Source organism: Podarcis tiliguerta (genome assembly GCF_965153285.1).
Source record: "Podarcis tiliguerta genome assembly, chromosome: Z".
NCBI classification, from domain to species: domain Eukaryota; kingdom Metazoa; phylum Chordata; class Lepidosauria; order Squamata; family Lacertidae; genus Podarcis; species Podarcis tiliguerta.
In genome coordinates, this window is record NC_139553.1 from 14,679,273 (window position 1) to 14,704,029 (window position 24,757).

Here is a 24,757-nt window from a genome sequence, read left to right on the forward strand (position 1 = left end):
AAAATGAATATATTTGGGAAATGTGTGCATGAACAAATACGTATATTAGTGAAACTAACATAAGAAAATGAATTCTGTTGCCTGATGGGAAGCCTTCAAGCAGGACCTTAATGCTAAAAGGAGACCTTGTTTCCACAAGTAAGGAGACGATCACTAAAAAAGGGTCTAGCCACCTGCCATTTTATCACATGATCCTGAGTGCTGGTGAAGCATTGTGTCCAAGAGTGTGAGTTGTATCCCCGGGTTTGACTCTCACCCCAGGAAGTCCTGGGTTCAGATCTCATTCCAGTCACCAACGCAAGCCTAGTCTTCTGGGTTCAGTTCCTTGTCCCCTTGTACAGTGTGGGGATAAAAAATAAATGCTAGCCTACCTCAGAAGGCTATTGTAAGGATTACTAATGCAAATTTGTTATAATGCAATTGAACCCCTTGGTAGTTTGCTCCACTGATGATGATGATGATTCCGAAATAGCAAGCTGTTTCTAGGCTCTGATCAGGGACAGATTAAGATATGTTGAGGACTGACCCAGCCCTCACCTGGCACTAGTGTGGTTTGACACATTATGGACACCTGGCCTGATGAAAATTTGGTACAGGTATTTCTGAACAGGTTTATAAACACAGTATGACAAGTATATAACCACTAAGAATATTTTTGTCATATCAAAATGCTAATGACTGCTTTAGGGTCTGTTTTCCCATTCCCTTTATTTTTTAACCAGCTATATAAAACTTGATATTTAGTCATTTATGTGTGTGCATAGGCTTTGCACAATCCAAGGCCCTAAACTGTAGCTCACTTAGCCTGTGTATAAATTCATCACTTCCTCTGATATCTAGCCAGGTAAGGCTCCAGCAATTCTAGTAACTCCAAAGCAAGAGCTTTGGTTAGAACATTGGGCTTTTCTTTGCTTTCATCAGTCTGGTGAACATCCCAAGTATGAAAAGATCTCGCAGACCATCTCTCCACCCCACCCCCTCTATCTTGACTACTGGCTCGGCATAACATTAGCCATGTCCAACGATCCCACCTAATTCACCTTCACTTTTATCAACGTAGGTTGCTTAGCTAGGACCCTTAATTAACTCTCTTGTGCTTTCATTTCCATGATGTCAATGTCCAGCATGTTCTCCCCAAATCTTTCCATCCAGTTGCAGACAACATTGTTGTAAAGATGCTGTCAGAGCGTTTGAGCAGGCTGGACTGCCACATCCGAGGCTGGGTGCTCCATGGATTCCCTCGGGATGAGGACCAGGCAAAGCTGATGCAGCGTGCAAATATTAATCCAAACAGGTAACAAAGAAACTTTTATTCAGGGACCTTCTGTGTGTGAGTAACTCAGAGGCAGAGCAGTGATCATTCCTTCACAGCCTGCCCTGAGGTAGTGGTGGGTATTTGTGCTCCCATAAGAACATAAGAAGAGTCTGCTGGTTCAGGCCAGTGACCCATCCAGTCCACCATCTTGCTTCTTACAGTGGCCAACCAGATGCCTGTAGGAAACCTGTAAGCAGGACCTGAGCACAAATGCAACCTGTCCTGTGGTTTCCAGCAGCTGGTATTCAGAGACATAATGTCTCTGACGGTGGAGGCAGTGTGTAGCCATCATTAGCCGTCTCCTCCATGGTCCAGTCCTCTTCTAAATACAACTTGGTTGTTGACCATCACTACGTCTTGGCCTGAATCTTCCCTCCTGCCCTGCCCCCAAATCCCTGTGTGAATACCCTCTGTTATCCCTGCACTTCTATCCTGCCCACGACAACCCTCCATAAGCCATGGCCACACTCCTCCCCAGCATTGCTGTGTCTCTGAACTGTGACCATGGCTCTCGCTTACCTGTGTGGAGGATGGAGATGTGGGGTGGTGCTGGTGGGATGAAGCCTCTGGATTTTGATTGGCTGGAAATTCAACCATGGTACAGAATGTATGAGTGGCAACTGTTGATCTGTCTGCTTTCACCTGTGGCCCCACCAACCAATGGCATGTGGCTCCTGGGAGCTTGCCCATGAAGGAATGTAGACTGAAAAAGGCACCCAGACCATTCTCCAAGCTGTCATTCCTGTATAGACCTGTGAAGCCTCAGGAGAATAAGCCTTGCATGTGCAGAAATGGGACATCCAGACCATTAAATTAGAGCAGTCTGGATGTGCCTCTAGGTGTAGGGGGCACCTTTTGCCACAGGTAGGGATTATTGATGTGAATGCAGTGGTGTAATGCTGCGGGGTCAGTGGGGGCAGGGATTTCAAAGGCCTGTTACTATTTCCAGAGCATGATCCCTGCCTCTAGCATCCTAGAGCCACACCATTAGCCACTGTAAGCTCCAAAACTAAGCATTTAAGAGTTCTGAAAATACAAAGTGCTTAAGTTTCCAGAGAATGGAGTGCAAGTTCTGTTACATAGACTAGAACTTCAAGGGAAACAGATCTTAAGCCACTCTAGAAGAAAATAATCTGAGCACACCAAATCATTTGGCTATGTACGTTCGCAGAAAATAGCAGATCTGGCTGAAAAGCAGCACATGGAAACCTGCATTTGTTGTCGCAATGCATCTGTAATTACTGTTGTGCAGTTATAAGATTATTGCATCATCTCAGAAGGTTGTATAATCTTAGAAGGGGGCGTGGCTACAACTCCCACAAAAGGTTCCTGCACTTCTGAATTTGCCACTACACTCCTGCATGAGTGTGGAAATTCCTAACTGAGTATGATGGGAGGGGTGTATGTGTTTTATTAGGGGACGGAGAAACTGATTTGATTCTGAGACTGATGCCTTCCACATACGCACGCAAAGCTGTTGACAAGCACTGGGTGAGAGAGAAACAATCGGTGGAAGCACAGCTAGCGGTCTGGTGGAAGCTGGGCTGTAAATCAGTTGCTTCTGGCACAGGTTATAAAACACATTGTCTGCAATGGAGTGTGATTTCAGCGGGGGAGGGGCTGCGGGAAACCCAGATAGAATTAGTGCTTGGAAATCAATCTGGGAATGGAAGTGGAAAGGTATAAATCACAGCCTGAACCAATTGCATCTCCCCTTCTGCCTCCTCATTTTTAGGTGGGCTCAGGTTGATGAAATTAGATTAAAATAAATTTACATATATATCAAGTTTTATTATTAAAACCCCGTCACATCAGTAAACAAAGTTATTGGCGGAAAGGTCCGTTACTCTGTGCTGGGAACTCCGAGTAGACCTCTCTGGTTGATCAAAAGGCAGAATTATTGTCGGGACATAAACTTGTGAGTCTGTTTCTTAGAAGTAATAAATGGTTTAGTGTTCAACTACGATGTTTTATCTGACTTCCATCTCATAAACCTGGTGCAAATAATACTGAATTATATACCTTTGAGCAGTATCAGTCTCTTGGCTCTCCCGTCTTATGGAAGAGTAGAGGAAAGAAACTCAGTAATTGATGGCAGGGAAGAATGAAAAATCAAGTTATTTGAGAGGGTGGGGAGGAACACCCCCACCCCCCAAACTACAAGGAGCAAATTGGACTATAAAGTTCCTTAATATGTAATAATAAAAAAGAGAGATCTCTTGCAACCTCAGGAACAGCACCCAGAGATCTGCCCTTAAAGCAAAGAAGGAAATAATGTATTTCACACTGCCAACAGAGAAGGTATTAAATTTTGTTTAAATCAGCGTTGGCCCCCAAAGCAAGATGAACAGCGGCAGGCTCACAAAGGACATGCAGGCAACCCACATTTTGCACGGGGGTTACATTCCAGGTCATCGTGCACCTCGGTGGACCATGCATAAGCCCTCCCTTGCCCCCGTTATGCCCTGTTATGCCCCTGTCACATCCTCCTTCTGGTCTGAAACAGCTCGCGCATATATTGTCACCCGTTTTTGAACATGCACAAAACAGGAGTTGGCTGTACTGACAGACAATCAGGGAAGTACTTCTTCACATAGCAATGTAATTTTAAATTATGGAATTCACTGCAATACATGGTGATGACCACCTGTCCCAAGGGCTTATAACAACGATTATATAGACACCTAGAGGATCAGTCTATCAAGCGTAACAACAAAATGGAGCATCCCTATAAGGAAGTACTATTCCACTGAATGGGACTGGAGGAGGAATATGATTCAGTTTGCATTTAAAGGCGGTCTTACCAAATTCTCACTTCCCAAAATGAAACTTGAACTGATACAGAGCTATCCTTCAGGATTCACACTTCTCAAAATTTCCAAAGTGCAGTACTCTGGCCAAGTAATATGTGCAGCTGCAGACATACTTCTGAAAGTGTGACCTGGTTTTTGGAAGTACGTCTGCAGCCGAATCTGGCTTCAGTGGATGCTTCGAAGTGGCAGTGGAGACCTTGGTCTAGTTGCTGTGATGGTGGCAGAGCACCAGCAGAGGGAAGGTGCTGGGTGGCTAGGTGGGCAGGTGGTGGCATCAGTTCGAGGCAGTCTGAGCCACATTCGTAGGTAGGGGGTGATGGCGACAGGGCATGCCACGTGGCACACGCATTGTCAGGATGAGGCGCACATCGTTGGAAGGAGGCCTTGTCCATCCCCTCAACATTGCGGGGGCTTCATCCCCTGCTACAAATATTGAGGGGGCCGATGGCACCTATGCTTGGATAGGAAATGAGTTTGGCTCATATAGAAAAGCGGCACTGCCACTAAAAAGCATCAGAGGGGCCAGTGGAGAATGGCAGTGCAGCCAGTGAGGGACTCTTCCAAGCTCTTGGGGGCACTCAGCAAGTGCCCAAATGGGCTGGCAAAAGGCTCCAGGCCCAATTCCAATAAAATGTAATTTGTCTATACTTCTCTCTTAATATTTCACAGATTGAGCCAATATTAAAAGGCTCTGGTGGGTCTCTCTAATTGGATCACTCCCCTAACCCCCAGCATTTCTGCTTTGTTGGTAATATGTTCCACTTTCCCAAAACCAGATATAGGATGAATGTTTTAAATTTTAAGAACAAATTTTAAGTGGTAAGGGAAGAGTGGGAATTCAGATGATTCTCCCTGCATTTTTTCTTTTGGTCATTATTTAGGCCTTCATCTTCCAGCATCTGATTTTCAGGTTGGATTAGGGATAATAAACAGCCTATTAATGGAGGCCTGAACTAGGAGATGGAGTTTGAACCAGCAGCAAAATTCAATGGCTGAGAGAGGTTAATAACTCTATTACTACCAGCTCTATTCTTTAGCCGTTTGAAGAGCTAGGTATTAGCCCTATCTTACTCCTCTATTAATTGAGCTAATAGAACCCCAGTGACCTTCACATGGTGCCATTATCCGTGAGTTTGCCAGACGTGGGCAGGAATACTTATAGCTGAATATGTATTCTGCGGATGCTCCCGTTTCAGTTGGAAGAAAGATTTTGGTTAAAGATCACCTAACTTCAAATCTTCTGTTCTTTCCTCCTCTTAACATTTACCTGCTGCTTTCCGTGGCCAATCGAAATAATAAAAAAAAAAGTGGAGAGATGAAGGTACGTGACTTAATTAAGATCCCAACAAGTTAATGAGGGAAGTTTTTGGAGTCCAGAGTCAAAAGTGCTCGTGTGTATGTGAAAGAGAAAGAGAAAGAGAGAGAGAGATTATTTTTGATGGCTGGATTAATCAACACTTGAATAAATTTAAAACACTGGGCTCTTATCCCATGCTGTACGCTTGCTTTGCAAAATGGCACCACACAAAGATCAATGAAGAAAAGAAGATGAGAAATCATTAATTTTATAATTTACCGAGTTTGTAACCTGACCTTCCTCCTCAAGGATTGTAGAGCAGTTAATAGAGATACAATTTTTAAATACGAAAATGAAATAAATTATAAAACAGATTTAAACATTCTAAAAACAGTTGCAATCAAATGCATCTAAAAGCAGTTAGAGTTTTTTTTAAAAAACATTGTAAAAGCAATTTCAGTTAAAAACATTCTTCCATCCTATGACCTCGTGGTTTCCAGGATCAGTATTCTTCAGCCACTCAATCCCTAGCTAAATGGGAATGTTTTCACATTCTTCCTGAAAAGTTACTAATAATGGACACATGCACACCTCATTAGGGAATCTTCCACTATTATTATTATTATTATTATTATTATTATTATTATTATTATTATTATTCATTTATTATTATTATTATTATTATTAGCAGTAGTAGTAATAGTAATATCCTGCCTTTCTCTTGAGACGGGATTCAAGGCAGCATCCAATATTTAAAAAACAACCTTATAAAATACAAAGTAATAAAAAGAAACTACCGTAGTTAATAACAATAGTTAAAATACATGTGAATACATTTAGAGCCAATCATTTAAATCCAGTGATCAGCATCACCTGCACCTTAGTTTCCAAAGGCTGGTCTCAACAGGAAGGTCTTTGCCGGCCAGCAGAAGGAAAGCAAAGAGGGAGCCAGTCTGACTGACCTCTTTTGGGAGAGAATCCCACAATAAGGGAGAAGCCACAGAAAGGGCTCCCTCTCTTGTCTACTACTGAAGAAAAAAGAAACGAAAAAAAGAAGAAATGTTTCCTGATTGTAATTTTTCACCAGTATCAAAGAAATCTCTCCACTTTACAATTTTTCTTTTATTTAAGAAAGAGAGGATATGGGTCTTCATACCCACAAAGGGTTGTTACGTGGCATTTGGGCATGATGTCGACTCCTCAGCTTGCCAGCTCGTTCTAGGCCCCATCCAAGCTCCCAGGTGCAGACTCCAAAAAATGACCTTGATCAAAGCATTTGAGGTTCTATCTACCTGGATCACTCTTATCTCTAGAGTGGTTTATAATAGTCAGACCATCTGTCTGACTGTCATCAACCACCACATAATTATCTTCTGTCGGCAGAGAGCTAACAGAGAGACAGTCATCTGCCATTCCTTCTCCCCAGAAGTCAAAAGATGCCCAGTTTTTCAAACTCTCGGGGGAAATGGTGGTTTTCTTGGGGGCGGGAGGGCACAGTGGATCAAATCATCTCCCCTGGTCTTGCTGGAGTGACAGTGGGGGACTAGACGCTCTCCAAAATTGGCTGCCAGGATTATTCTCAGTTGGATCTTTTTGCTCATCATGCCTGAGAGCTGATGTTTTCTGCCCACCAAGTCAGTAGCAGCATAGGGAGGTTCTGGCAGGAGGTAGAAGAGTCCTCTCCTTCTCCAACAGGTGTTCCTGCTGCCACTGCTACAGTAATCATCAAGCAAGCCCAGGACAATTCAGTGACTGGGATGTGGACCCTGTGGTTGCCTTGCAATTTACAACTCTGTTTTCATCTTTAGCGATAATGTGAAAGGCTAAGATCCAAAGGACTATTTGTAGTGTTCCTCCTGGACAGGCACTGAGTGTTTATGGGGGGGGCAGGGGGCTTCCCATTACACCCCTTGAGGCCCAAGAAAGCTGCTTCTGAAGGTCAGAGCATTATCCAATATTGCGGTTCAGAAAAGGACAATGAAAATGATCAAGAGGATCAAGTGACCCCCTGTGAAAGTTGCAGTGTTTATGAGTTTTTAGTTTAGATAAAACGTAAGAAGTGACACAATAGAATTTTATAACCAGCATGGCCTGGAGAAAGTAGGTGGATAACAGTTTTTCTTTCCGTCGTAACACTAGAACTTGTGGATATCCATTGAAGTTGAATGTTCAGGGCAGATAAAAGGAGGGACTTATTCATGCAGTGCAAACTGTGGAACTCCCTCCTGCAGGAGGCAGTGATGGCCAACAACCTAGATTGCTTTAAAATAGGATTAGACAAGTTCATGGAGGAGGAAGAGGAGGAGAAGAGGAGGGCTATCAAGGGCTATTAGCCATGATGGCTCTGCTCTGCTGCTGCAGTTTGAGGCAGCATTGCTTCTGAGTACCTGTTGTTGGAATCCACAGGAGGGGAGAGTGCTCTTGTGCTCCAATCCTGCTTGTGCGTTTCCCAAAGGCATCTGGTTGGCTGCTGTGAGAACAGGATGCTAAACTAGAAGGACCAATGACCTGATCTAGCAGTCTCTTCTTATGTCCTCTGGGCTGCCAGCCAAAATGATCAGCCAGATTGGGTGGTGAGGGCCAGCTGCCCATTGAGACAGAGGCCTAATGCCCCACTTGTACAACACTTGTACCGGCCTTGCAGGATGTGGAAACTGAAACCTGGAAAGCGTTGGAAATTGGGTAAATAAATATTAAATATATTATTCCCTGGCACCTTAGATTGAGAGCAACAATATAATGTGATAATAATTTCATATTTTAAATTAACAGCATCCTTTGGGGGTCTAAGACTCAGACTGGGAAGGTCAGGGTCTTTTTCGCACGTTGTAGGACAGCGGCACATTGTAAATGAGAGAGGAAAAAGAAATATATGAGAGGGAAATGAAGCTGTCCTGTTATTTCCAAGCTGTTGACATTTGACTATTTATTTCCACTGTTTGTGCTTGTGCTGGAGGGCGGGGAGGGGAACTGATGAATATTATTATTCTGAGTAAATGTGGAAAGGTCGTTCTTGCTTCTTGAAGGGTTAAAACTTAGTTTAAGGAAGTCTGTTACTAGGTTTGCTATCTGCCTTTTGAGAGCTGTGGGGCAATTAACTTTTGAAGCAGCTACCTCAAAAATGTAAATTACCTTTGAACCTGGCCAGCTCCCAGGAACTTTGGGAATAAAAGCAGAAAGCCAGATTCTGTTGGCTAAGTGGGAACCTTAACTCGGGGAAGTTCTTTTAGAACAGATGGGACTTTGCCTGGATAAGGCAGCTACTCGAGTTGTGAACTGGGAATCCTATCTCTGGCTGTATGCAAGTGTTGTAAAATTAGGAACATAGGAAGCTGTCTTATGCAGAGTTAGGCCCTTGCGCTGTCAAACTCAATACACTTGCTGACAGCAGGTCAGCTGGGGATTGAAGCTGTGACCTTCTGCATTCAGAACATGTGCTATATCTTTGAATCTTTAATCTGAAAATAAAATAAGACTTCAGTTCTCATGATTCTGAATAGGAGATGCTGAGGAGTGAACCTGGGAGCTTCTGCCTCCATGGCTGTTCCCTGTATGCTTCAAAGTTTGCAGACTAGCCTTTTTCAATTTGTTACTATCCACAAATTGCACCATAATACATAATCAGCAGTAGGGCAGGCTCTTAACATTGGGTAGGAAGAAGGAGGTGAGCTGTCCCCCCCGCCCACACACACAAAGGCTGCCAAATGCTATTCCTTCTAGGTAGTCAGATAGCCGTTAATTAATAAAACTGTCAGATTAATTGTCCCGGTCTGGACATCCTTATCCATTCTGTAATTCTACCTTGCCAGCATCACTCCCTGCCCCCCCACTACTCTTTGCCCTATAGCTTCCAGCTCAATTAACTTAATGCTATGCAAATGAAAGGCTCTCCTCATCATTAGCTTCTAGCCTGTGAATGTTAATAGTATAATTGGGTCTTCAGCAAGGTAATTAGACACGATTTCTTCCATTAGTCTTACAAGGCCTAATTATTGTTGATAGGAGAGAGGGGACCAAGTCCCACAGCTGCCAGCAAAGCGGGGGCATCTGGGTTAAAGCAAATATAGACAAAACATTGACAAGGTAAAACAACCGTTGAGATCTATAGTGGGGGTCAGATAGAGGGGGGGAGGGGGGAGAACGAGACACTGTGCCACAAGCAATATAGTCATCACAGATGTTGCAAGAGCAATAGGACTTGGATACAGGGATCTCTGAAATCCCTAAGAATGAGCCAGGAAAGAGCAACGTTTTACCCACACGTTCTCTCCTTCTCCCCCACTTCTCTCCCCTGCCCATGGGGCTGCCACCTCTGTTCACTTCCAACCCCGCTTACCTTCCGACCTTTTCCCCACTCCCTCCACCTCTTCCCAACCCCTCCTCCCTTTACACCTTACCAACCCCCTCCCTTTACACTTCCCCTACTCCCTCACAATTTGTCCCAACCCCTTTCAAAGGGTGGGGGAGGCACTTCAGACAGTTTAATGGGGGAACACTTAAAAGAGGGGTCTGCCAGGTCTCTCTCTGAATCTTCTTCATTCTTTGGTTAAACAGCTTGCTTGGACCACCTGCCACCCATGCTGTTTCCTCACCTGCCTGCCTGTTGTTCATGGCCATGCAAACCACATAATGACAACAGCCTTACACTTTTATGTATATAGGAAGATATACACACACTACAGTACACACACACCATCACCAACATTATTTTGCAGTCCAGCTCCAGCAGTGGAGGCTTGCACATTGGAGTGTGGGGGGCACTGCCCCACTAACCTCAGTCTGCACTCAGTTGGACCCCACTTGCTTGCCTTCTTACAACCAGCCCAGGGGGTGGCACTGCCCAGCAGCTTCCTCCTTCTCCTTAGTCTCAGTGTTGCCCCTTGGAGGACATAGCAAAGAGGAGGAGGGGTGACCAACTACCAGAACCCAACTTTTATATTCCAGTTACAAGGCTATAATAATAATAGTTGGGCCGTAGCCAACCATTTAGCTGGGGCTGATGAGAGTTCTAGTCAAAACATCTGGAGGGCTCCATGTTGATGAAGGCTGCATTAACCTCTGTAACAGAAGCAGAAAAAAACATAAGATAAGAAGAGCCCTTCTAGATCAGACTGTCAAACAGTATCCTATTCTCACAGTGTCCAACCAGACGCCTGTGGGAAACCCTCAAGCAGGACCTGAGCAGAAGAGCTTTTCCCCCTCCTGGAGTTTTGGGTAGCTGGTTCTCAGAAGCATTCCTCCCTCCAGCTGTGGAGGCAGAGCACAGTAGCCATCAATAGCCTTATCCTCCAAGAAAATCAATTCCAGGCTTGGCTCTCGCTGTATCGCATTGTGTTTATGCAACCAGAGCGCCTCACAGCCACCATCTCTGGCTGAGAAATATTCCTTGTCTACAAACAAATTCTCCTGTAAGGGGTTCTGAAGCTGACTCGTATAAAGGGAGAGAAATGCCACATCAAGCTGAGATTTGATGGAGCAAGAATTATGTTTTTTAATTCAGAGTTGTGTACAGAGTGCTCATAAAACCTTGATCATGATGGAGGGTTCAATAAACATTGGGGAGCCATAAATATTTCTCTGGGAAATGGCTTTGTGAAACATTTAGTTGTTGAGTAATAAGCAGATCAGAGGAAATCAGATGAGTGGGAGTCTCAGGGTACTAATCTTGATGGGTTATATATATGTTGCTGTAGTGATAGGAGGATTGAGAAAAAGGTTGTTTGTTTTTTAATATATATACAACCAAGGCAATGAGTTGCAGAGCTTTTTCCTAATGCCGCTGTACTGCCTGTGTTTGGACCCATCAAAATGGAGGGATGTTGGCTTTCAGATAACTTTTGCTCTTGATTTTTGATCTGGGCAGTTCAATGACCCATGAAAATTAAAATCTGGCCAGACTTGAATCATCATCATTGTTGATGATGTTTTGCAAAATAAAGGCTGCAAACACGCTTTACACTTAAAGCACCCCCTACTTCTGGGAACTGTAGTTTGCTAAGAGTGTTGGGAATTGTAGCTCCATGGGAAGTAAACTACACTTCCTGGGATTCTTGAGTAGAGAGGGTCTACTTTAAATGTATGGTGTATACATCTCCACTGAGGGCCTTTTTATCTAGAGGTGTAATTAGGCATGTACAACTATGAGGAGCGTGAATTGGCCATCATGCATATGTACATAGCGATGTAAGGAGACAGCATTTACCATCCTATCTTGACTTTGCACCAACCAGTGCTGTTTTTGTTCTGCTGCACTTTAGCCTCCACTTTAACTGATGTTATTTGTCCCCAATACACGCTGTGGTTGTAACTTAACAAGTTACATAATGAACTTCCATGTATTTCAATGGAAAGGAAACATCAAAAACAATACAGTAAGCGGCATGATTGTCTACCTATCATTTGCAGACTAAAAAAAATAGCCAATACCACTCGTACTCACTTGCCTGATTTCAGTTCCTGACCTTGTATGAATGTGCAAATTGTAGGAATTTTCACTCCCATTTCTGTTCCTGACTCAATTCTCAGACATTCCTCCCCCAGCACTGTATTAAAGGCTTCTGGGCATGCAGTCCTGGTGGGGGGTAGAGAGGGGCTGAAATATTCTTGGCATAAGGAACCTCAGGCCTGGGAACTAAATACAGCCCTCTAGGAGTCCCTGCAAATCTCCCCAGGCCACACAGCATGTGAGCAATACCTCTCACTTTCCTGGATGAAAGATGAAGAAGGAGAAGCTTGGATGTTTTCATGCTTGGAATGTAGCTTTCTGTAAAAAGGTAAAATTCACATGAATTGCTCTACTCACTTTTACCCACCACTGGCACGTAACCTGCGAAAGGTCCCCCACAACAGAATGCAGCCCTAGGACTGAAAGAAGTTCCTCACTCCCATTCTAAGGCTCCTATCCCTATGAGGGGCTGATGATGATGACCCAGATCCCTGCCCAAATTGGGATGGAGATCTGCCCCACCCCCAAGTGCTGACCCAGCAAACAGGTTTCAGTCTTCACTCAGCCATATAAAGATTGCAAGACACGTCCCTGGCACCAAAAAAGCTTCTTCTTGGACAGTTTTTCTGGCTTTCTTCCCCAAACCAAGGACAGTTGGCAAACCTCAAGTTCCATCAAAGCCTCCTAGCTTCACATCTTCACATCTTCACTAGAGACTGCACCAGGATGACGAGCCCCTTTTTCTCCTGAGTGTCCAAGCCTGCACGATACACAAGCAATCTAGTGCAACCCTCTGGCACTAGAGGAGCGTCCTGAAAGATGGTGATGAAAAGACAAAAGGGTTTCAGTTCAGAAATGAGACATATTGGATGTGTTTGGGTGGAAATAACACTCCTCACAGTCCATCCTCGGCAAGCAGCCAGTGAGGTTGACTGTGTGGGAGGGTCCGGTGAGAGACAGCGGCTAGAGAGATGCAATAGAACAGATGCTGCCAAACCAGAACAGTAAAGTAGGCTAATGGACCAGTGGGAAAATCAGTGTTTTCTCCCCCTCTTGCTCTCTCCTTCTCCTTCTCCTTCTCTCTTCCACCATAAGCACTTCTTCACACAACTAAATGACAAAATTTGCACCTGCAAGAGGTGTCGATGGCCACCAATTTAGGCGGCTTCAAAAGGGGATCAGACAAATTCACTATCAGTGGCTGCTAGCTACAATGAGAGCCAGTGTGGTTCAGTGGTTAGAGCATTGGGCTAGAACCTGGGAGACCAGTGTTCAAATCCCCAGCTCAACACACAAGGTGCACAAGGTGATCTTGGGCCAGTTACAGTCTCTTAGGCTAATCTCACAGGGTTATTTTGAGGAAAAAAGGAGGGGAAGAACTGTGTACTCCACCTTGAGATCCTTGGGGGAAAGGTGGGATATCAATGTTAATTACACACCCCATTTTCATTGTGTTTCTTTTGCATTTAAATGAATAGGGTGAGATAAAGTAATAGCAGTGAAGTTTACACAATTAATAGCATAAATTATGTAATCTCACCAGAGCAGACAGACAGTTTATGTGGCTTTCTGCATCAGAATGAAAACAGGGCTGCAGGTGACGAATACAAGGAAGAATAGAAACCAATGCTTTCTTACACCCCTTGATACCATCCAGTGGAAAACCCAGTGGGTACCATCTTCTGCACACACACACACATCCACCAAAGTGAATGAGACCTGTTCAGGAGCACTGCAATTCTTTTGAAAGAAGCCCCTGGTCATTTCAGTGATGTTCGTTCCAGCCGTTTGGTGGTGCCCCCTGATAATTCTGTAAATTATTTAAGTGCCATTTGGATTTTCTGACCTGGTCGCCAAAATGCCTTGCTTCCTCCCCATCTTGATTGTGTCTTGGGAACCATGAAGCTGAGAGCAGAGAAATGCAGCTAGCTGGAATCAAAGGAGCTGGAAGTTTGACCTTTCAAGATGAAAAATTCATCTCAAAAGGGGGGGGGGGGGAATAAACCTCTAGTAACCTCTTGGAGGGTCTCTTGATAATGCCCCTGTTCAATGGGCAAAGAGAGACAACTTGGTCCAGTTTTGTCATTTGAATGCCGAATGAGCTCATTTGAAAACACGGCCATTCAGAAATGTTTTAGCTGTATACATGCCATACATGTAAAGTACATTTAAAAGAACACCACGTCTCCCAATGAATCCTGGGAACTGTAGTTTACCTCACACATAGAGCTACAGTTCCCAGTACTCTTAACAGACTACAGATCCCAGGATTCTTTGGAGGAAGTCACATGCTGCAGATGCTTGGTATGTCCACAGTCCAGAGGGAAATGGAAATATTACAAGCAAATAGGAGATATTTTATATGAAAGGTCTTTGAAGAACTACAGAGATAATACATGTGCATGGTTTTCAGCATTTGCAGAGAGTTTTGAGTATTTACGAAGAGTGCAATCTCTAGAACAGTGTCTTATTTATTTATTTGTTCTCTTGCAATGTTATATATCTTTTTTTTGGCTCTCCTTGGATAAATGCACACATGCACGCACGCTTGCAGCTGTTTAAATTGCCGCTGTCAGGGGCTCTCACATGCTCTCAGTTATGTCATCACAAAGTTGAATCCAATTGATAGCAGGAAGCTTTAACTGATGTCCAGTGACATATTCATGCCACATATTAGGTTGCATCCTGCACCCTGATGGGATGGGATGGTTCATTTGATATACGAAGAGGGGTGGGAGTAGGGATATGTATTTTATTTTACTTAATGAAATGTATATACCACTTGATTTGTAAAAAAACAAACAAACCTGGGTAGACTTGTCTAAACATAAATGTTTTTAGCAGGTGCTAAAAAAGGTACAGCAGAGACACAAAAGGCAGGAGTTCCAAAGTGTAGGCTCTGTCACACTAAAATATTGATTTCTTACAAATGTGGAATGGGGGGAGATGCCTCCTGTTTCATTGTGCTGTTCTATATTGCACAGTGCATGGGAAGAGAGGAGCTGGGGAGAGCAGCTCCTCCGTCCCAGTCACTGTGTTTCAGGGTAGGGGGAGGTATAATATGGGACGGGGGTTTGAGCAGGCTGGGTAAGGGGCATACAGCACAGGCAGCCAGTGACTTTGCCATGTTCTACCCCCTCCTCCAATCTGGGGAATTGGGTTTATCTTATCAGCCAGCACTTGGCTCTGTGGCGGCTGTTGTTGAATGTCAGGTGGGCTTGGAGTAAGACCTCCCTCATCCATGATCTGATTGTGGATGAGGAGGCCAATCTGTTCTGCATCACTGAGGCCTGGGTGGGTGAGCAGGGTGGAGCCACCTGTGCCCACCACCTGGCACTCAGTACAGCAGCAGAGCAGATTTGAAGGGTGGGAAGGGGGACTTGCTGATTCCATCTCTCTTTCCAGGATCTCTGTCCAGTTAGAGGGAACTAGAGTGTATGTTCCTGGTACTGGGAAACATGGACAGATTAGGGATTCTGCTGCTTTACCACCTGCATTGCTGCTCAGCTGTCTCCCTGTCTGAGCTGACAGAGCTGGTCTCAGAGGTGGTGTTGAGGCCTCCCAGACTGTTGGTTCTGGGTGATTGTCAACATCCATACTGAAGTGACTGGCTCTAGGGTGCCTCAGGACTTCATGGCTGCCAAGATAAGCATGGGACTTTCCCAACATGTCAGTGGCCCAACACTGTGGCAGGCCACACTCTGGACCTTGTTTTCTCAGCTTGTCATGGTCAGATCACTTCCTGTTGACATTTAGGCTTTCAGCACCTTTCCCTCTCTGCAGAAGGGATGGCCCGTCCTTGGAGGCTGATGGATCCAATGGATTTCCAGATCGCTTTGGGAGATTTTCTGGCTGATATGACTGACACTCCTGTCAAAGCCCTGGCTGACCTCTGGAACATCTGAATGGATCATCCAAATGGATCAGACTGTTGACACAATCGCCCCTAACCTCCCTCTCCCACCTTGTGGAGCCTGCTTAGCTCCCTGGTATCCTCCAGAGCTTAGAGTGAGGAAACAAATTGGGAGATGGCTCGAATGCGAATGGAGGAAAGATCTGATCAAATGCAAGTGAACACTGGTGAGGGCTCATCATCGAGCCTACCTAGTGGCAATGAAGGCAGTAAAAGAGGCATACTTTGCTGCCTCCATTGCATCCTCAATATGTCATCTGGTGGCCCAGCTTCCCCCTATCTGGACAGGAGTAGCCTAACTAGTGTTGCCTATGCTCTGGTAACTTATAGGTCTGACTGCAGTGGTTGATTAGTTTCCATCCCCAATTCAAAGTGCTGGTTTTGACCTATAAAGCCTTAAATGGTTCAGGACCACAAGAACCACCTCTCCCCACATGAAGCAACTTGGGCCCTGTGTTCATCATCTGAAGCCCTTCTTGGTGTGCTTCCTCCAAGAGAAATCCAGAGAGTGGCAACACGAGAACGGGCCTTTTCTGCAGTGGTTTTCCATTTGTGGATTGCTCTCCCCAGGGAGAATCAGATAGAGCCTTCATAATATACCTTTAGGTGTCAGGTGCAAACATTCCTTTTCAACCAGGCCTTTGGCTGACTAACATCCTATACCCCTTTGTACAGGGGCAAAGACTATATCAAGAGTGTGCCGTGCCTGATGTGCTGAACCATTTGAGAGAGACCCCTGGTTGTCATGGAGTGCTTGAAGTCCCGAGCTTACCCAGTGGTAGCCTCCACATGGATATTGAAGTCACTGAGTACCCAGGTGGACACAGCTGCATAAAGCAAGACAACCCAGCTCACTTATCTAAGTCACACTAATGCAGACTAAATCAGCCTGTTCATCCATGATCAAGTTATGGATGAGCATGGTCTTATTATGGATTGATCTGGCATTTAGCAACAGCAGCACCAAACCAGATTGCTCAGTGGATATGCTAACAGTACCTTCTAGAGGAGTGAGAAGGCTAGAACAAGGAGCAGAGACTAAACATCTAGGTCTGCATCCCAGATGGAAGTCAGACCCTCCAACTGTACCTCCCCCCCCCCCACTGAAATTGGAGGATCACTAAATATCATGTCAGGAGAAAATGGTGGTACTTTCCAGTGTCATCAAAAGAAGGACTCTTTGCACAACCTATTGCCCCTGCCCCCAGAGAAATTCCTACCCCCACAGAAATATCAAGTAGTTTTTGCTTTAAATTCAAACCAGCAGGCATTGGGGCCAGCTCTATTAGAGGAGAGCAAAATCCAGAAGTTATAGAAGAAATGCATAGGTTTCTTCCGAGAGCATAAACTCCTGATGCATCTCGTCATTGCCTCTCAGGAGAGCAGTACTAAAATTCCACTCATCATTTTATCATTCAGCTCAAATCTTCTTGGCTGTTTTTCACACCACAACATTTTGTGTGAAAAGCGACATTCTTTTCATTCTCGTTAAGAACCCGTTTTCTCTTAAGCTTCTAGGGGCTGTGGCTGGTCAGCTTGAGCCAAGATGGCAGACTCGTTTTGCCAAGTGCCCTGTCAGTACAAAGAGGGGCGAGTGAGAAACATGCCTCCTAAACCAGCCAATATAGCAATTCCTTTGCCAGTCCACTGCATGTCCACTTTGCAGAGCTATTAGCTCAAGCATTGGCCCAAGGCATCAGACATGAAAAGATAAGAAGGGCCTGCTGGATCAGGCCACCTACTCCAGTAGCCTGTTCTCATAGCAGCCAAGCAGGACCAGAGGCAGTGTATAGCTAGAATGAGCAGTAGCCATCAATAGCCTTACCCTCTTCCTAGTCTCAGTCTTAAACCCCCAAAGAATGCTGTTAATTTAAAATATCAAATGATTATCACATTGTATTGTTTCTCCCAATCTAAGATGCCAGGGGATAATGTATTTAATATTTATTTACCTAATTTCCAACGCTTTCCAGGTTTCAAGGCCAGTACAAGTGGAGCATTAGGCCTCTGCCTCAATGGGCAGCTAGTTCTCACCACCCAATCTGGCTGGTCATTTTGGCCAGGAGCCCAAAGAACCTAAGAAAAGACTGCTGGTTCAGGCCAGTGGACCATCTAGTCCAGTATCCTGTTCTCACAGTGGCCAACCAGATACCTGTGGGAAACCCACAAGCAGGATTCAAGCACAAGAACAGTCTCCCCTTCTGTTGTTTGCAACAATAGGTATTCAGAAGAAATGCTGCCCCCAACTGCAGTGGCAGAGCACAGCCATTGTGACTAATAGCCCCTGATAGCCCTCTCCTCCTCCATGTATTTGGCTAATCCTCTTTCAAACCCGGGGACGCGGGTGGCGCTGTGGGTTAAAGCCTCAGTGCCTAGGGCTTGCCAATCGAAAGGTCGGCGGTTCGAATCCCCGCGGCGGGGTGCGCTCCCGTTGTTCGGTCCCAGCGCCTGTCAACCTAGCAGTTCGAAAGCACTCTCGGGTGCAAGTAGATAAATAGGGACCGCTTACTGGCGGGAAGGTAAATGGCGTTTCCGTGTGCGGCTCTGGCTCGCCAGAGCAGCGATGTCACGCTGGCCACGTGACCCGGAAGTGTCTTCGGACAGCGCTGGCCCCAGGCCTCTTTGAGTGAGATGGGCGCACAACCCTAGAGTCTGTCAAGACTGGCCCGTATGGGCAGGGGTACCTTTACCTTTACCTTTACCTTTCAAACCCATCTAAGTTGGTGGCCATCAGTGTAAGCCACAGAAGGCTGTGCTTTCTGGAGTGATTTGAATCCCCAGTTTTTCATACCTTTCCCCGTGCCCATCACCACCCAATCTCTGTTTGTTTGTTTTTTTTAAAAAGGGGTGGAGGAAATGGGAGCATTTAGCAAACACAGTAATAAATTTGGAGAGAGAGCCTTGCAAACAAGCATCTAGAAAAGGCCACAACGGAAAAGATGGCTGTGTGTGTACGCCACACTTTTTTAATCACGTAATTGCTGAGTGACATTCAATTCGGTGGCCTTAAGTTTCTCTCTCCCCCCTCCCCAAGCATCGGGCACCCGCTCCTCTCTACCTGGTGCACCCCCACATCCTCCACTTTGGCCTTTGAAGCAGGGGAGTGCCTTAACTACACCGAAATTTGGCCGGGCTTCTGCATCTTACAGTAGAGACACGCATGCAAACAATTGAAGTCTTTGAGAACAATGAAATATGCATGGCTATCTGTGACAGCCCTATAAAGCAGAGCAATTAGCCGCGTAATCCGAGAGAGCTGAGGCGGGTGGGCGGCCCGCGGTTCCCTATTAGTTAAATGCTTTTTGTATTTGCGCTTCCCATCAAATCAACTAACACTTCCTTTAATTGGTTCATGAATTATACAGCTCCTCCTGCATTATAATTTAATCACCAGTAAACATTCCTGGGGCCCCACTGTAAAATGGATCGCACTCATTAATTCGTTAATTTCAGCAGATGGAAGGGGAGAGCGCCGGATGTACGGTGTGGCAAAATACCGAGCGCCTCCGGCAATGGAAGAAGGGGGGGCCGTTTAGGGTCTTTTTTCCCTTTTTTTTTAAAGGGCTGTCAGAAACTCAATCTGTGAGCTGTCAGCAGCCTGGACCCTTTCTCCCCCTGGCACCACTCCCCACTTTTGCTTCTGCCATCCCTCCCTTCTTCACCCCACCCACTGGCTGGAAGTGACTGACGGATTCATACGGAGCCTTGTCAACCCGTCTTTAAACATCAAGCCGGCGGGTAAACCGAACCCAATGTAAATTATTTCTTGTCTTAACGGGCGCCCGTCTCCCCCCCCCACCCCGTTTCTCTGTCCCCATGAATATTTCATGGTGGGCAGCATAAATATTAATTCTAATAGCTCTGCACGGTGGTTATTATTTCTGTCTTATGACAAATATTCATAAAATATTCAGCACCCTTTTTTGGAACACTTACACACTTGATTGTGAAATTTCCTTTTCTCTGGCTTCCTGGGGACGCGCTGAACATATTGGGGTTCTCTTGATGGACTGCTTTCCTCCCCACTCTTTCCCTCCCTCCTGCCTCTTAATTAATACTATGAAATATAAATATTTAATCCGATTTATTTTGCGTTTTCCCCAGAAGCGAACCCTATTAGGCTGGAGAGGTTCTGTTTGACAGTATTTAAATGGGGGAAATTTATTCCCTATTAGGAAATTGGTTACTCTTGACACGTGTGTAAAGTGACACATCATCGGCTCTTTTCCTCCCCCCCCCTCCCTCTTTTGCATTTGCAATGTGTTTCCTTTTCTTCTTCAAAAAATTAAGACTATTCAAGGGCATAGATCTTGCCCCTGGAAAAGTTTCTGCCACTATCGTTTGGCCAAAGGGATTAACTTTGCTTTGTGGACACAGACAGTGTTAAAACACGCTATTTCTTTATACTAATACTTGGCAATTTAAATAGCATTTTTCAGGTATTTAAAGCAGGGAGGGGGGGCGTTGCTATCTGAATGCTGCTGAATTACAACTCACATCAGCTCTCACTAAGCGTGGCTGATGGCCCAGGAAAGTGATGGGCCAAAGCAGTGGCTTACCAAGGCCAGTGGATGAGGTTGTGGCCGAGATGACACCTGAACCTGGGACTTCTCGGCTTGCATTTCAGCTGTGCCAATTATCATCTTATTTTGATGTTAATGTAGAAAATTGGCACAGGTGATGTAGCCAAAACAAACATCTGTGTTCTGATGCTGTTCGGTTGTCTTGACCTGCTTTTCCCTCACCTTATGGCTGTAGCAATGAGAGGTTGTCTACTGGCCCTTGTGTGATGTCATCATATTTGTCCTTGACCAAACTTAAGCACTCAGGCCTCTTCAGACAGCATGGTAGGCTTGGAAGGCGTCTGTTGGGGCTGCCATCCGAGAGCCAGGCAGGTAGGGAAGCAAGCAAGCTAGCTGACAAGTCAGTAGCAGCCCCAACTGCAGGGTAGAAAGTCTGTTGGGCAGCCCAAGGGGAACATAAGAAGCTGCCATAGTGAGCCAGAGTTTTGGTCCTTCTATCTCAGTGCTGTCTACACTTACTGGAAGCAGCTCTCCAGGGTTTTAGGCAAGGAGTCTCCCAGCCCTACCTGGAGATATTGAGATGAGGTACATCCCTTCCCTGTATGTGTTCAGGATCATTTGCAGCATCACAAAAGTTCTTTCCCGGCATTGTATGGGATCCATATTATGCCTGTGGCTCCAACAGCAAAAGGCTCTGTCTTCTCTGCTCCCTTCCAAGCCACAGAAGCTCCCTCCTTGCCGAGACGAGCTGCGATTAAGCTCACAATTAGGGGAAATGGGGCCAGCTCAGTTGTCCACCGAAGGAGCTCCCTGCTGCTGCCATCTTTATTCCTGATCTGTGAAGTGCCATTGGAGCAAACTCTGGGGGGAATCTGACAATGATGGAATAACAAACGAGAGGAAGGAGGAGGCAGAGAATAAAAATGAGAGAGGTGGTGTGTGTGTGTGTTTGGGTGTTTGCATGAAGGGATGTGATGTCATTTCAGGAGCATTTGCTGATACCACCAGTTCCTAGCCTCTTTCTTTTTAAAAAAAGTGGGGCATTATGAGCAATTTCTCTAAAGAAACTTTATGGACATCTTGAAAAGCCTTTAAAATGTTTGCATTGCCTGTGCTTCCCCTCCCCCATATGCTTATATAACACCCCCTCAGTGGATGATGGGTTGTATTCAGTGCTTTATGCAGAGCATACTTATCAAATTAGTGGGTATGGTTAACTTAGATCTGGTAATTTCAGTGGGTTTGCTCATTGGCTACAACCAGATATTCCTGATTCCTAGCAGATTTAGTGACCGGAACGGGGTGGGGGGGAGGATTAGACTGGACATGTTTGCCCTGAAGCTGATTGATCCCCTATATAATATTATCAGAACAAAGTTGTATATGTTCAGGATTTGGTAAGATGAAAGAGAGACTTCTCCTGCATGAAGGCCATGTCAGTTTTTCCGCTTTGAAGTACAAAAAGCTGTGAATCAGTTGGGCAGACTGTGATGTCCTGAATAGGCTCTTTCCCCCTTCTTCAGTTTGCCAGTCATCAGACTCAGCAAAGAGGAGAGCCTTGTAACACTAAACTGTAGTTTGGCTGTAACCACAGTTACCAAGTTCCCACTGAGAACTGTGGTTAGTTTAAAAGCTGAAGCAGATTCTCCTTGCATTTTTGTATACATCACTTGGCTAGAGAGGACTGCATTGCAAAATTTGGAGAAGTGTGAATTTTGAAGGAGGGCTGTGTTACAGTTTATGTATTGTATCACAAAGTGTGGATTTGAACGTGAACTGCATCAAATCCTTCCTTCCTAATTAGAAGCAGAAGGGGCAAGGCAGAGCAGGAAGTGTGTCTGTGGGAACCCCTTAAGCTATTCACTCTGCAGTGTCAATGTAGATCAAGGGGGAGGGAGCCCTTGGCCCTCCAGATATTCCTGAACTGTTGTCATCATCCCAGGCCTTCCTGGCTAGGGCTGATGGGAATTGTAGTCTAGCAACATCTGGAACACCAAAGATTCCCTGCACCTGCCCTAGATGACAGCCTTACATGGCTAAGAAGGAAGACTGGATTTCACCGCCTCTTTCCTCTCTGTGGATATATATTGTTTTGGGGCCATGGCAAGGCAGGCCTGGATCATTTGGCAATTGAATAGTTAACAGCAGTAATCTCTCTCTCTCCCTCTCAGGTTTAGGCACAGCTGGGAGAAGTTGTGGCATTATCAGTTATGCTCCCATTTTAAGCAAGGATCAGCCAGTGCCCCCCATGCCCCCACCCCCCGCCGAGTGCAGAGCATGCAGAATGGAAAGCAGGCAGCTGGTCCCTGCTTACCAAGGGGAAGATGTATAGGCTATTTTAGCAAATTGAGAACAAGATGAATGGCCTTCTATTTTTGAAAGTTGCTGTCTCACAATAAAAGCAGAAGTTTAAAAGTAGCTTTTAACCAGAGGAGGCCGTTCCATTAGGGCATATAGGGGCACTGCCCCACCAACCACAGCCTGCCTGTGCCCCTCTACCCCACCTGCCTGCTTTTTCTCTTTAGGGGTTGGCTCTGCCAGCCAGCTTCTTCCTCCATGGTTTCAGTGCTGCACTTGTAGAACTCATCAGGGAAGAGGATGGGGACAGAACTAGAATGAGTTGGCCCCACCTCTGATTACTTCCAGCCTCACCTGTCATTGGCTTTGTCTCTGTCTACTGGCAGGGTCACTGCCTTCTGCCCTACAAGGTCCAATGGGCAACAACCACCACTAAAAACATGAGAAGAGCCTTGCTGGATGAGGCCAATGGCCCATCTAGTCCAACATCCTGTTCTCCCAGGACCCAAGAATAACAGCTCTCTCCCCTCCTAGTATTCAGAAGCATTACTGCCTCCAACTGGAAGCAGCTTAGCCAGAATGACTCGTAGCCATTATCTTCCTCCATGAATTTGTCCAGTCCTCTTCTAAAGCCATCCAAGTTGGTGGCCGTCACCAACTCACTTCCTGTTGAAGTGAGTTCCATAGTTTAGCACCCAGGAGTCCCAACTTGTGCCCACAAGAATGTTCCCGTTCCATCTGGTCCACATCCAACAGATTTCCATTGTCCACCCCAGGGCCCAAATCAACATTAAGCATCCCAGCCGGATTGCATCCACTCCTGATATCTATGCGGATACCTGCTCTACACACGTAGAAAGAACACTATACATTTTTTGGAGGGAGGGCATTTATAGGGACACTTATTAACCATGCCCGCTGGGGCTGGTTCAAAAATTTTAAACAGTAAAAATACTAATGTAATCTATAAAATCTAAAACAATTGGGGAAGGGCTGTAGTTCAGTGGTAGAGCAAAACTTAGTTGGATCCAACTCTTTGTAATTAATTTTTAGCAGACAGTGGGAGTAATAATGTAGGTTTAGTGGAAGCTGAACCCTAGCAGAATGGAAACAGTGCTGATTGTGAAGAACGGAGGACTGGATGGAAATTGCTGCCTGCTTACATCCGTATGCTCCCCCCCCCCCCCCGCAAGCACCTGCTGCTCTTCCTAATAGTGGGGTTGGAGCTGTCCTCTGTTCTCCAGCTCCGAATCTTCTGCTCAGGAAACCAAACTGGAGACCAATAAATAGGATGGGCTGTGCAGTTCTGGCAGCATGGAAAGATGCCTTGTAATCCTCTTCAGAATGTGGTTGTTTGTTTGTTTATTAAATTTGTATACTGCGCTTCATCCAAAGATCACAGGGTAGTTCGCAACATAAAAACACAAAATGAAAACCCGAAACATATACAGTGGTGCCTCGCAAGATGAAAAGAATCCGTTCCGCGAGTCTTTTCATCTTGCGGTTTTTTCGTCTTGCGAACCAAGCCCATTAGCGGATTAGCGCTATTGGCAGTTTAAGGGCTAAAAACGGCTTTTTAAGGCTTAAGGGATTAGCGGTTTTGCTGCTAAAATGCTTTTAGCAGCTTAGCGCTTAAGAAAAAGGTGTTTTGGAGTGAAAAACCCCCTCAAAATTTTTCGTCAATTTTCGTCTTGCGAAGCAAGCCCATAGGGAAATTCGTCTTGCGAAGCACCTCCAAAACGGAAAACCCTTTCGTCTTGCGGGTTTTCCGTCTTGCGAGGCATTCGTCTTGCAGGGCACCACTGTAATAAAACGAAAACAAAATGAACAAACCAATAACCCCTCTCCCACAGACACATTTAAATAGCCCCCTTCTTCAACTGCTGGGTGATGTCAGGATATGGTAGGGCAGGCTTCCTCAACCTCAGCCCTCCAGATCTTTTTGGCCTACAACTCCTATGATCCCTAGCTAGCAGGATCAGTGGTCAGGGATGATGGGAATTGTAGTCTCAAAGCATCTGGAGGGCCAAGTTTGAGGAAGCGTGTAGTAGGGGCTTGGTGATGGCTTGTCCCTTGCTTGTCCCATTGACCCTCCAGGTGTTACTAGACTACAGCGCCCATGATCTCAGGCCATTGGCCATGCTTCCTGGGGC

At 45.5% G+C, this 24,757-nt stretch overlaps 1 protein-coding gene across 3 annotated transcripts in view; it reads left to right on the top strand.

Moving 5' to 3' along the window:
* The window catches only part of AK8 (adenylate kinase 8), a 102,921-nt gene that overhangs the window by 71,948 nt on the left and 6,216 nt on the right, over positions 1-24,757 (top strand). For all 3 annotated transcript variants that reach the window (XR_014507234.1, XM_083423815.1, XM_083423814.1), the window contains exon 11: positions 1,153-1,294. Coding sequence is in view for 2 of the 3 variants with exons in the window: in XM_083423815.1 (XP_083279941.1) it covers positions 1,153-1,294 (142 nt within the window). In the remaining variant the exon portion in view is untranslated. The remainder of the gene's footprint in view (positions 1-1,152; positions 1,295-24,757) is intronic.